The following is a 17,423-nucleotide window of genomic DNA, read 5'->3' as shown; positions in this document are numbered from 1 at the left end:
GCAATATAACTTACTTTATTAAATATTAATTACGGTTTTTTTATAGAAAGTTTTTTTTTAATATTAAGAAATTGACTAAGTTAATTTACTATTAATCGGATGATTGAGACGACATTATATTTAAACCCAAGCTAAAAATCTCTTTGTTAAATTACTACATGAAGTATCAATACCTACTACGAATGAATTTATACGTAAATATAGTAATAAATAGTAAACACTAATATTTATTAAATAACAAAATCTAAATACCTAAATAAATGTTCAAAGCAGCAGTCGTGGCTCTTAAATTTTAGTTTTTTTTTTTTAGGAGTGACGGGGAGAGAAATGATAATACTCGTAAGTAATAACTGTATTATATTTTTTAAGTGATTTTTAGGGATTTACGTGATAGTTGGTGTAGATGTGTAGTTTGTTTAATTATTTAGAAATACCTCTGCTATAGTGCTATCTCTCCCAGAACTACTACTACGCGCAACGTACAAGGTATAAATAAGTAAAAATGTTACTGTAAAATTATAGAAGATTACGAAAGCAAAGAAGTGCTTAAAACATATTATTAAATAAGAAATTGTTTGAAAAAAAATCTATTCTCAATTCGAATTCCATAGAAAAATTTAGCATTGTTATTTAAAAAAAAAGTAAGTTGTATTATGAAAATTAGCGTAGACACGTGTTGATTTCAAATGCATTTAAAAAGATATTAAGGGTGACACGGGACTTTTGGAACATACTGTACACTTTTATAAACACAATTTAGCTTTTGAATTTTTGAATTTTTAAATATTTTAATTAATTAACTGTTATAAAACAAAACAAAATAAATAAATATTTCAGATTATATTTTTAAACTTATTATAATAAGTTGCCACAAGCACGGACTGGCCAAACTCAAGCCATTAAGACTCCCGAATTTTAAAATAATCAGAAATCTGGCTTTTTGTTTAATAATATTACATTTCTATTACTTATTAGGTAATATTTTAATTTTTAATTTCAGAATAATGATATTAATAAATATATTTTTTTTACGAGCAAGGGCCCACCGGGAAATTTCCCGGTATCCCGGTCGTTCAGTCCGCCACTGGAAGACAAAGGAGACGGTTTGGATATCAGAGATCAAACTCTGATGAACCAAGTACAAAACACCAGCTTAGTTGTTAATATACAATGGAGATTGCTCCAGCGCCCCCCTAAATTACGTATCTATCGGGTGATTCACCTGCAAGCATGCCCCAACCATTTTTTTCAATTAATAATGAATTTATTCAAATTTTTATTTATGAAAATTGTATAAATTTACAAACCATTAAATTACTATTAAAGAAGTATCCCGCCGTATTTCTGTGGTGACCATATATACAAACTTCTGCTACTCAGTTAAATTGTATACTTGTGTAGTTGTGTTTATTATATTAATTAGTAAAATATATATTTATGTTATTTATCAGACAACTTTTGTTGTACCAATACTGAACTATATACTTAAAAATGTATCTGAAATAAGTGGCGACGGGTCATCGTTCCGAGTGTTAAAACTCGCTTGCCATAATCGTTGTACCCACGATACAACGTGTCAAAAATGTTAGTAATGCTGTAAGTCGTTTAATTATAAACACTGCAATAAAATGTGAACCATTGTTTAAAATAAATTCAGTATCCAACCAAAAACGTAAAATTTAGGTAAAAATAATTATAATCTTATTAATTTTTTAAAAAATTTATGATATAATTATAATTTGATTTCGTCTCTCTTACAGAACGGTGTTCATATTCTTATTTCTGATCCAGAATGTTTAATAGATACCAGCTATCAATGAAGTTAACTTTTCTACTTTACCTATATTTGAAACTTAATAAAAATATGTCAATATGTATAGGAACCTATAATAAAAGGTTGTTTTAAAATTAAAATGGTAAAATTATAACATTTCTCCTTAAAATTTCCCTCCCCCCCTAGCCATAGGTTAGGTAAAAAAAGTTTCTGTAGCGCCTATGAACTATAATATAATATGTATAGAAAAAGTCAATATAAACATTTTGTAAAATTTTCAATTATCCATAGTTATTGTCTTATTGACTTTTGAAGACTACAAAATAATAATAAAATGTTGTCGAAATTAGTATAGCTTGTTCAATCAGAATAAATGATAGGTAGTAAGTACTAAGTACTATCATCAATTATGCATTCATATATATGTGTTATACCTTATACGTAGGGTGTATATCTATTTACAGTAGCGTATTTACGGGGGGGGTCATGGACCCCCTCTCTTAGCTCCATAAATACGTATCTAAACATCTAATATATATAGTGTATTCACTCATTTAGGGAACATTGAATTTCTCGGCCGGATTATATTGGAATGGATCGAAATTTTTTTTACGAACTAGTGGTATATGTCTACATAAATACACATTTTCTGATAAATTTCATATTTTTAACTCTCTCGGTACGCGCATGCACAATATAAATTGCATTTTATTTAATGGCAACCGGTGTTTTTGATAACAAATTCGGATAGACTGATTTAAGTCATTTTGATCTATTAACCATGACTCTAAAACCAAAATTGACTAAATAAGGCCATCTACATTTTAATAAATATAATACATAGGTATTTACAATTCACTAAAATGAATATAAAAACATTTATAATTATTTATTTTTTGTTACTTTTTTAATATTTTTTTTATACATGTTATACACAAGATTAACATAATTTAAGTATAAAATAGTGATGGGTCGAACCCTGATTTTTTTAAATCGAACCGAACTTGAAATTATTTTTTCGAACTCCAACCTTCATATTTGCTACTGAACAGAATCGAACTAAACCTAGAATCTTAAGTTGCATTCGAACTCGAACTCAATACTTTTTATTATGTACATTAATACATTGTATTTGCCCGACATTATTTTGGCCAATGTAAAAATGTACTGTAGGATGTATGTACGAGGTACACTCAACACAAACTCGTATACAAAATACAACAACGTTGTACCTATACTGTTATATACTACTTAACATAATACATGAAGAATGCCAGGTGATTCTTTTATCATGAGCCATTCATTATTTTAGACTATTAAACATTTTTTTTTTACTTTAATTAGTACATATAACATATATTTTTCATTTCATTTTTTGAAGAATACATAAAAATGTAAATACTTTATACGAGTAGTTTTTAGGTTATAACTTAAGTTTAGGTAAGTGGGGTGTTTAGTGGGGTTTAGGTATACCTTGAAAAATGTAGGTTCACTACTTCATCATCTAATACTACATTGAGTACCATATTGTATGTACTTGTCTAATAGGTCAGTTTAGTCTGCCAACTATCTACCGTATATCTTAGATGTTTGTAAATTCCAATATGTACACACCACATAAAAATCAATGATGGGACCAATGTAATTAATATTTAATAACCTAAATTTGTCACAAGGGATTAACACACAAGAATTTAAATATTTTGCAGTTTTGTTTTATTCTTAAAAGCTTAATAAAAATATGTAGGTATAAAAAAAAAATCATACAAATTAAATTCTTCCCATTACACTTGAATGATAGTAGTAAAAGTATAAAATAAATTATAAAATAACATAATGACATTGCCTAAATTAGTGCATATCTGGGTCCAATAAGTTCAAAAATATTACTATTTTACTCGCTTGTATTAGTCATAGCGCTACGGAGTGAGCACTATGGAGTGAGCGCAGCGAGCAAGTGGCGACGTCGGCATCACTTAATAACTTTTTTCACATTGGTACCACTGGTAATTATGGTATCGGTTGTGTTATAATTTTCGGTCCGAAGTCCGGATCCTTATGCAGTTATATTAATACAATATATGTAGTTTGTCATTGTTATGCTTGTCTTGTATATCTTTGTAATTGTAATACATTTATAATCATTGAGTTTGACTAACATGTTTATGGTTAAAATCATCCAACACGTACTTGTATATATCTTGAAGCATTTTATCGGGGTGCTGCGTGATAAATTTGGTAAGCTTTTCGATGACATCGGTGGACTTCAATTGATTGCGTACGGTTGATTGCACCTGGTTCTGTGATAATTCCAAAATTGTTTGTAGAAAATTGGCATCCAGTTCGATCATGCCGACCATTTTACCAAACTCTCGAAAAACTTCCACAGTGTTGAATTTGTCCACGTTCGGAGCGTCAACCAAATTGATATTATTGGCGCTCATTTTCAACGTTACGCCCTCTGTTTTCTCTGCCTCGGTTTTCAGATATCCCTTACAGTCTATAAAGTCCTGTTTGGCGTTATTCGTAACAAACCACAATTTAACACTATCGCCGCGCACTACGTTTGTCTTGAGGTTGATGGCGTGCAACATGCCTTTCAGTTTGCGCCGAAAGCCATGATATTGGTAATTGCAGGTAGCATCACCGGTCCACGTCACAACCAACATTTCCAATCTGTCTAAACCCAACTTCGATTTATATATATCTTGTATGCTATTATATTTTTCATCTACAGCGTTCCGTTTTAACTTGGTTCTACGTAAATTCTCATTGGTCAACCTCAAATGTTCCAGTTCTTCAGTCAGCTCGATCACACGATTTTCGTGTTCGGTGCTTCGTAAAAAATATGTGTGTTTTTCTTCATCCAATTCCGCGTTTTCGATTCGATGCTTCTCGATTTCACGGTTTTTTTGATCGAGTTGTTTGAGTAATTGTAATGTTTGTCTCTCGCAGTGTTTCAATTGTTGACGCAATTCAAGTTCACGTTTATTTATATCCTTATCTTGATTAGTTTTCGACAATTGTTCACGTAACGCCTGGTTGTTGCGTTCCTGTCGTTCCTTCTCCTTCACAAGCTCCTTCAACGCGTACTGTGCTTTTTTTAGTTGCAACTGGTATTTTTTTTCCGCGTGAACGAAACTTACTTCCGATAATTCACGTTGATATGACATATCTTCAGGGTACGGTGAATTGTTTGATACAACCGACGAACATGTGGAGTCGTCGAAATTCCATAAAATTTCAGGTCGCATTGACACAGTACATGGTGACTCTACAACATTGGACGATGACTCTTGTTCGTTGGCCGGTGACTCCACAACGTTTACAAATGGTACCTCTGCCATGGTGTCGGGTTCTTCACCGTCGATATCTGCGTGTCATTGACAAATTCAATGCCTAATGTCGTGATAGTGTCCTCGGTACTACCAGCAATGATTGGCGAAATGTTTATCGATTCCTTTTCGTACACGACCCGTTCGTCTAACACAATTGTAAATTCGAACATATGGGACGATTAATGACACTACAGTGAAACAAAAGCGATGACGGTAACTCAGACATTATGATTATATGTATACTCGTAACCACGCCCAATATAAACTGCGCGCAACAGGCTTGGGAGCGGTACAATACTACGTACATGACAAAATATTTTGTCACACATTATTATTTCACTGACCGACGTTTAGAACGTTTCGTATCAATGCTGTCACTTACGTAATTTGAATATGAAACGCGCGCGCGTTCACAAACTAATTATTAATCGAAGCTCCTGTTCCCTATATCTTATTTATAGAAATAAATTAACTAAAATACCTCTTTTACAACATAGTTCTAATTTATATTTATTGCATTATTAATTTAGATATAACGTATAAAGTTATATATTATATATAAATTATAAATACATATATGTAAATGGCCACTGTCACTTTTCGGCCAAAACTTACTGTTTACTTTTCAGCCAGCACAGTTTTCTTTTAACAACTTATGAGTTATGATTATATCCAAAAATGTGATTTTTTTTAAAATTATTATCTACCTAATACTTTATAAAAACATGATAAAATAAAATAATATAAAATAACAAAATGTTATAATATAATACATTATTCGAATAAAAATTAATAAGGTATTAATTATAATTCTTTATTAATTGATATAACTATTAACTATATAGGTGTTAACCTAAAATCAACGAAATGAAGCTTACATTGAAAACTATACAAATAATAAAATATGTCGTTACAAATTTGTCAAACAAATATCATATAATTATAAAAAATAAAACTTCTGAATGCATATTTTATTATTATTATATTTGTATTCGACTAATATATTATATTATAACATTTTATTGTATTGCCGATTATTTTATTTTATTATTATAATTATTTTTGTATAGGTATTATAATACTATATTAATTTTTATTCGAATAATGTATTATATTATAACATTTTATTGTAACATTTTGTTATTTTATATTATTTTATTTTATTATTTTTTCATAAAGTATTAGGTAGGTAATAATTTTTTTTTAAAAAAATCATAGTTTTGGATACAATCATAACTCATAAGTTGTTAAAACTGTGCTGGCCGAAAATTAAACAGTAAGTTTTGGCCGAAAAGGGAACTGTAAGTGTTGGCCGAAAAGGGAGGGTAAATTTTGGCCGAATAGGGGGCCGCCCTATCAAATAGTTAAAGATATTCAAATACTACCTTATGGTCCAGGTTATTGTTAATAAAAAATAAAACTGTTTTATGTAACTAAATAATATTATATAATTTATTAAATAACAAAAAATTTCTGAACACGAATTAGGTATATACGGCCATACAGGGCTAACGAGATACGGTTTAACTTAATTATTTAATACATCCATTTTATTGAATACAATAGGTAAGTAGTTACTAAAATACTATTTAGGCTTGCCAACTATTAAATTTGGTAATGTATGACATATTTTATATTTCGAATTTACAAAAATTGAAAAATATTATTATGGCATAGTTTAATCAAAAAATTTAACTTATTAATGATAACTTAATTTTACATTCTGATCCGAGCGATGATGAATTTATTGATTTTACAATGATTAATGTTTTTTTTATGTCTTCCATCACCTTTTTAAGTAATAACAATGTTTTGATTTTCAACTTTTGAGGGTAGTTTCTGGAAGGAAATTGGATCTAATTGGTACTTTCTACAGTTAAAAACTTCAAAAGTATATATTTTTCAGTACTTTTTTTAATAATTGAGAAAAAACAAAAACATTGAGGAAATACGGGAATTATTTGATAAAATGTATTTCTTTATTTTGATATAATTCAAAAATGAATAACCGTAGAATCTTGAAATGTTCACAAAGTTTTAATGTTATCATTTCTATACCTAGATGATAATATAATTTTCAAAATGTACAGACCTTTTTATGATATTTAATTTTTTTTCTTAATTGCCAATAAAAATCTTTTTAGTGTTTTTAGAGTTAAAATTGCTTATAAATTTATGCTTCTTATAAGTACGTTAATACTGAAATCAAAATATCTAAGAAAATATATCATAATTTTTATTTTGCGGATATTGTAAATTCAAAAATAGACAAAAATAGATGTTTAACAAAAACTAACAATTTTAGTTTATTTATTTAGTTTTTATAAATGTTAATGAGAAATGTATAACTAAGAAAATATGTTTGATATATATTCAAGGTTCTTCACTAGTTATGTATTTATATTTTATACCAATAAAAAATATCGAACATTTTTAATCACAATATTTTTTTATACGCGTTTACAATTACTATGTTGACAAAATTCGTCCTTCAGAACCTTTCCGAGTTCACGATTTTCAAAATTCTTCAATATGTAAACATTTTTTTGTAGTATAGAAATAATTGAATAAACATATATAATAATAGTAAAAATATAAATTCATTTAAAGCGCTATAGTAGTAGCTCATACACAAAAAACAGGAAAATCGTAAGTTTTAGAAAGTTGAAGTTTGGTTAAAACTTAAAAATTAATGATTCCAGGGTCTATTGAAGCCTGGCAACCAAAATGAATTTGTTCCTAAATCACCAACTAGCTATACATTTTAGTAAATATATAAAATTTTTTAGTACAAGAGAACAACAGTTTTGTTTTCGATCACCGTAGACAAGGATGTTCAACAAATTGCAATGACTTATTTGAAATTAAATTATATATCAATAGATGTTGAAGAGATGGTAGAACTCGAAGAAACATATACCACGCAAGAGATGTATTATTGAAAAAAGATATACTTATATTATTGTATATTTGTTCAATTAACTTCTTGAGTTCAATATATATTGTTATAAGTTATAAATGTTATAATTATAACTTTATTTTCTTAACGTTGAATAATCTTAATTAGATAACTATGACTTTGATTTTGATTCTTAATGATTCTTTAATTTCAAACTTCCCCACTTTTGATTTATTGAGAGCATATTTAGCATAAACAGCATGTTGTTTAAGTTCATTATTCACAAATTGATGTATAATTAATTCATATAAATGAAAAAAATAACTAATTAACACGGTACAACCTAACAACCCGTTAATACAAGTAAGAACAATTCAATTTAATACGGTAGCAACTTATGTAACTACTATAGTTCCATTAGTGGTTAGTGAAAAACTCGCAGGTACCTATGTGACTGAGGATATATTAATATTTTATATTTTCAAGTAGATAGGAGTGTGTAAACATTTTCAAAATATGTAGGTAATATACCGATAACGTGATGTAAAAACTTAAAACTAAAAAGGTTGAGAATTGTATTACTGCGATCTAATCTATTTAATATATATATAATATATATGTATATTAAAACATATTAGATATACATATTTAAATAGTAAGAACTTACGTTTTATGAACTGAATAACCAATTATTGTTACTGTATCTTAAATTCAATTATACAGGTAAAAGGTACTATTTATTTAAACAAAACATTAGCTGGTACCTTTATAAATTTTATTACTTATAGGGAAACATTTTCAATGGTCATTGGATAAATCATAAATGCAATTGGTATGTGGAGATAAGCATTTATATAAATATATAATTATCACTAATTTTCTAACCATTTTCTCTAAAGCGTATATTATAGGTGATAACAACGTTAAATTTAAAATTAACACAGTGTATATAAAATACAAGAACAGTTTTTATAAATTATGTATATTATATTGAATCTTATTGAAATTAGTTTCGTTTAAAAATCTTCAATATCAGTTTCCAAACCATTAAATGTTGGGTGATCCATTCCTAAGCAGCTGGTGACTGTTTCATCTTCCCCGTGCGGACAATCGTCTTGTAAATCGCATACCCATTGTCGTGGTATACAACTACGTGCATTATATGTATTAAAGTTATTCAAGCACTAAAAAAATAAATAAATTATAAAATATAATTAAGAATAATTTGTTGATATAAAAATGTATATTATGATTATGTGTAAATAATATATTTTTGTTTTTACTCTAAATTCTGTATATCTATCACAGTGTGAACTCCAATTGTCGCACACACGTTCGTCAGATCCATCGGCACAGTCCTTGATCCCATCGCAGACTGCACGGAGACCTATGCATCCTGTTCCTTGCCAACATTTAAAATTATTTTTCGTTATACACGTTTGGTCTTCTCGAGCGTTGAAGTCACCAAATCCTGGTCTTAGTCCACCATATGTTCGACCACAATTGAATTCATTTTCATCCCATCTGTTGTTTGTTATTATATTTTTATTTATATAAATTATGTAAGTTTTAAATATATTTACACATAATTTATTTATTTCACGAATAATGAAAATAAAATTGTATACATTTATTTCAAAACTATAAAAATAATGTTTTTACTTGCCCGTCATCACAATCTACTCGTCCGTCACATAACCAAGAATTGGGTAAACAGACGGACATTCTTCGAGAACGACATCGAAACTCAAACTTCTTACAAGTGCCACGGTTATAATACCAATTGTCGTTATTGTTGTACAAACCATTAGCACTGTCTCCTTCATTCGTATTATCTACTGTATTGTAACAGTTGTATTCGTCATCACCTTCTACAATGGTTGAAACAAAAAAAACACATAATATATAAATATTCAATTTATTTGAGTAGTTAAATATTATATGATACGATATAATAAATACATATACTTCTTATAACTTACCAAGACAGTCTTTTTGGCTATCGCATAACCAACCCAGAGGTATACAGACATCAGAATTTCGACATGGATACCCGTTGTAAACCATTCCATCTGTGAAACATTTCACTGTGTTTTTGAGTATATCTGTGAACAAATTTATTAAATTTGAATGTATACAAATATTGATAATAGATTTGTTTATAAAATAAGTATTTCCATCGCACTAATCAACAAACTATAAAATTTAAATATTTTTTTAAAATTTAGTCAAGCAATGGTACCTGCAGTATATCTCCCTCCCCCTAGATGTCAGGCAACATCAAGGCAGTAAGACACCAAGGATTATATAATACAATTTCCTAACTCATTATTTTCTGATTAGTTTCATCACTTAATTCCAAAAATCTACAATATTATCTTCTCTCACTATAGGTACAACATATTATGAAAAATATATCCAATACATTAAATCTCATTATTACTCTTAACAGTCTTAACCAATAACCCTCATTATAATTATTACAGAAGCACTAAATTAAGATCAAGCTACCAAAAATAATTGATTAAATCTCGTAATGTAATTTATTTGTAGGTATATATGTAATAAATTTTAAACTTATCATAGACTTAGTAATCTAACAATTACTTATAAATTGTAAGTATACTATTAATGTTTTATGTTTAATTGTATTTTTTGAAGCTGTAGGCTTATAACTTAATATTAACCTTCGAAGCCTTAAAACGTATTAAAAAAAAGTATAGTATAAGGTATAAGAATAAGATATTTATTAATTATTAGGTTTATAGGCATGTTTCAATTTATAACTTAATTACTGTATAATATACAAATACTTTTACATAGTTAAAGTTTACGTGATCTGGAAAGTATACAAATATATATATGTAAATGAGTAGCTCAAAAAAGCTGACTTATTTTAAATTCGTTGTTTTTTATTATTTAAAAATTAATTATATGAATGACTATAAAATTATTTATATTTAAATAGGTCGTAATAAACTAATAACTAATAAATAATAAACTACATACTACATTGGTATTTGGTTTGGTAAGAAATTAATTGATATTTTGATATTTTCGTATAGGTATATATTAGGTGTTATTTATTGCAATTTATTACATTTTTATACATAATACAATTTAATATTAGTTACCTGTAAATAAAATTTGGCCATTTTTACGAGTTAACAACATTTATATAATTTTATAGGAAACAATTATCGATAATATTTACAATAGACATATTTTTATTTTACCGGACTGAATTTTAATTTTCCTTGAAAATATATTTAGATTGATACCTATATATTTCTAAAAGTTAATTTATTTTATCAAAGGATATAAGTACAAACGATTTCCGGTTCATCGATCCCTTGAGAGATCGTCGAACTATAACATCTTTTTTTTTCATAATATCCACTACTTGAATAACTAGATATATAGGTACTTGATTAAATTACCAATTAATAACGATTACTATAATACTATATTGTTTGCTAGCTATGGTATAGCTATTGTAAGTACCTACCTATTATTATAGATAGTTTAGTCATGTTTTTCAGAATTGGTGTTGAATCTTGATATATATATATATTAATTATTATTATTATTATTTATAAAGTTCATTAACATCGCTGATTACTGTTGATAAATTGATACAATAATAATGTTATGAGTATTATGCACTTATTATGCTATTATGCAGTGAATCTGCGATAGAAATAATTAATCGCTGCGTTATTATAAAAGTATACCATAAAATTAATTACTTCTAGGCTATAATCTGTTTTCTCATACTTTACCTATTATCTAAGTACCTTAGTACATATTATTTTGTCCAATTAAAACAAAAATAATCATCAATCATTGTACATGCGCAAAATAACCAATTATATTTTAAAACAGTACATATAGGTATACTATAATTTTAATTTTTTTTATTATAATGACTTCTATGGTACACCTATGTAACTATTTTGTAAATGGTACTGTTGTTACATCTCATATATAGTTTTATGCCTACAGAGTCTTCAAACCTTTTTATTCGAGAGTCTTAAATCTTATTAAAAGCTAGTAGGCCAAAATATTTATATTTATTTATTTATATTTAACATAAAAGTATAAAATACTCATAAGATATTTTAGAAAACAATAACATTTTTTAAATAAAAAACATTATATAAATAATTTAAAGCTATTACCTATAATATAATATTTTTGGAAAAAAATTATAATTGTTAATTATTGTTACTACTCTTATTTTCAATTGTTATAATTTTTTTTTCAGAGTTTAATGTATTTTATAGATCTATCAATATTACATTTTTAGCAAGTAGTTATTATTAGACAATATTTAAATTTTAGATAACCCGAGCATTACGTAGTGGACTAAAATTTAGTAGAATATCTTAATTGTACTATTTCAAAATTATTTTGTTTAAGATGCAAAAAATAATGCTTCAATATATTCAATATTAATGGTGGATACTGTTTTTTGTTAAAAATCAAAACAAGTCTTTACTTATTATTATTATTTTTTGCGAATTGGGAGGTATAAACTATAAATCGAATTAATATTATTTTTAAAATTAAGTGGAAAAGGGGATATCAAAAAACCAAAAAGTGTAGCATTAAGTCACATTATTTTTTATAAGCGTTTGAAGATTGCAATATCTTAACACAATTGATTAGATTATTCAAACGCCGTATAATAACAATTACTTTACAAGCAATAGTCGTTATTTTGTTGCGATTCAAAATCATCGGAACTTGAAACATTTCACTAAGTATTTGTTAAATTATCATTTCCTATACTGAATTAAATTTTCAAAATGTTTTGATTAATTTTAAGTTATCTATACATTACAAGTCTATATAAACTTATTTACACAGTTTTTATCATTTTATAATATTATTATTTATACGATGTTTTTGAACACATCAGTTCAAATTACTCGTAAATTACTCGTGGAAAAATTAATTAATTCTTTACAGCAATGTAAATATGATAAAATATAAATTACAATATCGTTAGAAATATATTAAGTAGACGTTTCCACTTAGATTGTTTTTTGCCTATTATATAATGGTTTATTATTGAATTCAAATGTCAATATACGTCCATTGCAGTGACCAGCTACTCAACGACGAGATACACTCGAGCCCTATACTATGAAAACTACAATTTTAAATTTGAACTACAAGTAACTACTGAACAGTGCTTCAAGACTGAATTTTTGCTAGCCGGGTTCGTAATTTGCTCGCGGACAAGGTGTATGCAGGGTGCATACATCCCTCTCACCAGCCGAAAACCACGCGTTTGCCGACGGGCGTCTTACCGTACGAGTCGCTGTGGGCGTGCTTGGCATCGACTTGGAACGAGGTGGCCGCAGTGTCCACATCAGTCTCGTCGGCGTACGTTCCGCCCCCGCCGCTGCGTTCGTCCAACATGTCCGTCAGGTTAGCAGTACCGCGGGGATAGAGGCCACCGGTGTATATGAAAATAGCGTTTTCTGTTCGGTTTCCCTGCAGGTCGGGATGATGTTGCTGCATGACGGGAACGGCGGGCGAACGGCGGATCTTGACGGCCATCATCTGATCGGGCGGCAGGTCGGCCAGCACGAGGTCGCTGACGGGGTACCGGAGCGCGTACCTAGCGTACGGGTACGCCGAGTACCGAACGCCGGCGACTTGTTTCGCAGCCGTGTCCCACGCGTCGCCCGCACCCGGCGGCCGCGGTTTCTTGTACAGCTGAAACACGTCCACGGTGATTGCGGCCGCAGCGTCCATCCCGGTTTCAGCTAACGACGGCCGCAAACCGCGCAGCGTTACAGACACGTGCTCCGCGGTGACCGATCGGTGCGGGTCCCGGCGGGACGGCTGTGCGCCGAACCGACGTTCCATGGACTCCTTGACCGCCAGAATGGTGTCCAGATCCGATTCCGGGACCACGAATGGCGTGGCCACCTCGAACCGACGACCGCCGTCGCACCCGAACCGCGCCACCTGGTCGCCGTCGACGAGCCTGGCGAACGTGCCCTCGTACACCCGGTCCGCGGCCAGGTCGCCGGCCACCATGTAATCGCCACCACCGCCGCCGTATTTCTTACGGGCCGACGCCACCGATTTGAACATGACGCGACGCCGCTTGTCCGGGCCGTTTCTGAACAGGCAAACTCCGGACAGCCCTCGGCCCTCGGGCAGGCCCAGTCGGACGGCCACGCTGTCCAGGGTAACCGCGCCGGAGGTCACCGGTGTCGTCATCACCGCCACGGCCGCCGTCATCACCGTCATCACCGTCATCGCATTCATCGCGACCGCTGCGGCGGAACGGGCGCGCACAACCATCGCGTTTGTCGTCGGTGCTCTCCCGATAAACATTATACAACAAAGTGCGCCTCGCGAACATTGGCGGCGTATTATATATACGTCGGGCGCTTGACGTGTGCGCCGCATAACGCAATCTGTGCGCATAATGTGTGATGAGGATCGTCGTCGGCAATAATATTATAATAGCGTCGTCCATTGTCATCGATCGATCAAGGTCGACGTCGTCGTGCGGCGCGCAATCCTCATCAGTCGAAATCTTTCGTCTCGCGCGCAGTCAAAACCGTCAAACGGCGTTGTGTGTCTCGCGCGTTCGAATCTTTCGACCCGTCATCGTATATTATGTACGCGCATCACGACCGCCCGCGAGGTTCCGCGTGTACCCTCCCCCCCCCCTCCCCCGACATATCGTCATTCTCCCGGTGCGTCGCCGACACCGCACACATGACGTATTATTATTATACTTTTTTTTTTCGTTGGATTTCATTTTTTTATTTTTTTACGAATACTTTATGATACGGACACACGTCGTGTTTACCGGGAATAATATTTTTTTTCGGCAAATCGTCCGCAAAAACACGATCGTAAAAAAACGTTATACAATCACGCGCTGTTTATATTATATTATTATATGATTCGACGCGTGCATGATAAACCGTACCAAATAATATCGTAATACATTCTACATACATTATATTATAATATTGTATATATATATACTTCAAACAATAACGAGACGATGCACAATGATGCCTCGCGTTCGGTTTATTATACTTCGTAGTTTAAGTGCTCGAAAGACGTTACACTCGATAATGCGTGTTTACGTATTATATTTTTTATAAAATAATATATTTACTACTGAAATATGCCACTGTTTTAGGTAGTATAGCCATATGGCCGGTAACAGGTAGCAGATACCTGCAGTAGAATGATTATAGTTCGTATCGAAATTATTTTGTCTACAATTGTATGAAAATTGAAAGGTGCTCGATAGTCGATGTAAAAATAATAAGATATGATGTATAGTGAAAAACGAGTGAAAACAAATTTTGTCATACGAATGATAAATTGTAATGATATAATTTGTATTATATAGTTAATATGCGACAATATAGTCTTTCTCGGAGTATAGGTAAAAATTCTGAAATGTGCGTTTTGCTCTTGATTAATGTGCAAAGAGTTATAGATCGTAAATTCGTAACGTATTAAATGGCGTTAAGTATAGGCAATATAGGTACATTGCCGTGTAGGAAAGCATTTATAATTGATGGTGGTGGGGGAGGGGGTGTATTAATTTTTATTTGATTGTCTCCGTCGTGTTTTAATTTAAAGTTTATTAAACTAATTTTAAATGATACTAAACGAAATAACTGAAAGTAGTGAAACTGTGAGATCTAATTTATTCATTTGGCCAAAAATGCATAATCTTAATGTTTTTATAATAACCCCTGGCTAACTGTACGCTGTTGTGAAATGTGCAGCAATTAGAACAACTATCTATTTATGAAATGTTTTAGAGGTTTTTTTTTACCAGTTATGTATGATTTTCGTGGTCTTTTTTATTGCCCGAATTAGATTAGGTGCCATTTTTAAAAACGAAAAATAAATAAAATATCTTATACCACTCTTTGTACTAATTAAAAAAATATATACTAATCCACGTTACTAAGTTGATTACCTAAAATGTTGACTCAACAATTAATTTTTTTCTACTTATACGTAATTTTTGTGTAAGTAATTTTAATGCTAGTAATCAAGATTTAACTTAAATAATTAATAAAATCAATATTCTTTATTTTTACGTTGAATATCGTATGATTTTTAAAAATGCATTTGAAAAACGCGTGAACAAAAGACATATAGATCACAGTTTTCGTATTTAAAAAATGTAATAAAAACCCCTCGTTAAACTTTATATTATTATTTATAATTTATAATTATACATGACCTATATAAATATACCTGTATACTATACATTATCTGTGTCAAAGATATACGGCATACGGTTTAAAGTTTATACATAACCGAGATACTTGGATAAGTACATATAAACATTATAAACACATCTTATTTGAGTTATTAAACCTATTCTCTAAACCTCACGAATCACGAAATCTTCAGATCGTGTGGGCGTGTATCCATATTATCGTTAAGACAATAGCTTCGAAATCACCGTATTTTGTTTAGTATTTTTATTATTATGAACCCAACAGGTCGTTTCATTGCACATTTTTATTTACACTTAACTCATCGTAACGTAGATCGAAACATATTTATTATTATTTACACAATTATATCTAAAACGCTCGCAAACGTTATTATGTGCGCGGCGCGATTACACGAGTCCGAGGGTATCTCGTACATAGACAGGCAGGCACACCACCATGGCATACATATTGCATATAGCTCTTGATCAGTTTTAGTAGTGGTTGACGTGTAACGCCCTGATAAGTACGTAGTGAACAAATGAATGATAATAATACGAAAAATCATAATTAATACGATGTGACTTCAATGTAATACCGTATACATTAACCGTAACCGTGTATTAAAATTTCATACTCGAATGTTTAACACGCAGAAAAACGAAATCGATCCAAATGTTTTGTCGAATTCGTTAGGAGTGAGCGCGTGTACACTTTCTTCCCTTATTTGAGCGCTAACAGTTCGAGTGTTGAATACATTCTTTACTGTTTTTGTTAAAAAATAATAATAGAATCAGCATACGGCGTCGTCCAACGGTTTGGCAGTTTTCAGTTGGAGATGACAAAAATGAGGCGCCCAAGCGCAATTTGGTCAAAAAAGAGAATTCGACAATTTTTCCGTAGGCCATAGACGCGACTATGGTATCGATGTCTATAGAGCATCAACCGTGACAGATTAAAGCCCTTTATTGCGGTTGTGTGTGATCACCGTAAAACTAGGAGTCGAACATATGCTAAGCTTGACCGACTTTCGGAAAGATAGGCAAAAGGTATAAGAAGAGGGCTGTACTATAAAACGTGTACTATATTTTGCGTATGGCAGGGTATAAGTTACCGATTTCGAGAACCAATGGCGTTCGAGTACATCTAACAATTCTGACCGGCGCTACTCACCTACTCAC

At 31.1% G+C, this 17,423-nt stretch overlaps 2 protein-coding genes across 2 annotated transcripts; both read right to left on the bottom strand.

Moving 5' to 3' along the window:
* Positions 1-3,467: 3,467 nt before the first annotated feature.
* LOC132917080 (uncharacterized) lies at positions 3,468-5,387 on the bottom strand. Its single transcript, XM_060977624.1, has one exon. The coding sequence runs from the start codon at positions 5,119-5,121 to the stop codon at positions 3,916-3,918; it is 1,206 nt and encodes a 401-aa protein (XP_060833607.1). The 5' UTR covers positions 5,122-5,387; the 3' UTR covers positions 3,468-3,915.
* A 3,457-nt stretch (positions 5,388-8,844) lies between these two features.
* LOC132917680 (uncharacterized) lies at positions 8,845-14,459 on the bottom strand. The gene is made up of 5 exons (XM_060978532.1): positions 13,330-14,459; positions 9,994-10,116; positions 9,678-9,882; positions 9,295-9,535; positions 8,845-9,195 (listed from the first exon to the last, which is right to left on the bottom strand). Exons 1-5 carry the CDS (start codon positions 14,444-14,446, stop codon positions 9,028-9,030), a joined length of 1,854 nt encoding a protein of 617 aa, XP_060834515.1. The 5' UTR covers positions 14,447-14,459; the 3' UTR covers positions 8,845-9,027.
* Positions 14,460-17,423: the final 2,964 nt, after the last annotated feature.

This window comes from Rhopalosiphum padi, chromosome 1 (genome assembly GCF_020882245.1).
Source record: "Rhopalosiphum padi isolate XX-2018 chromosome 1, ASM2088224v1, whole genome shotgun sequence".
NCBI lineage: Eukaryota > Metazoa > Arthropoda > Insecta > Hemiptera > Aphididae > Rhopalosiphum > Rhopalosiphum padi.
The sequence above is the reverse complement of the archived record's forward strand: the minus strand, read 5'-3'. Positions and strand labels throughout refer to the sequence as shown.

What these genes read in the sequence shown, in the direction of transcription:
- LOC132917080 (XM_060977624.1), bottom strand. Translation starts at nt 5,121, where the DNA reads ATGGCAGAGGTACCATTTGTAAACGTTGTGGAGTCACCGGCCAACGAA.
- LOC132917680 (XM_060978532.1), bottom strand. Translation starts at nt 14,446, where the DNA reads ATGCGGCGCACACGTCAAGCGCCCGACGTATATATAATACGCCGCCAA. An exon ending in CGCCCACAGCGACTCGTACG is followed by an intron (nt 10,117 to 13,329) that starts GTAAGACGCCCG and finishes ATTTGTTCACAG; the next exon opens with ATATACTCAAAAACACAGTG. An exon ending in ATAGATATACAGAATTTAGA is followed by an intron (nt 9,196 to 9,294) that starts GTAAAAACAAAA and finishes TTATTTTTTTAG; the next exon opens with TGCTTGAATAACTTTAATAC.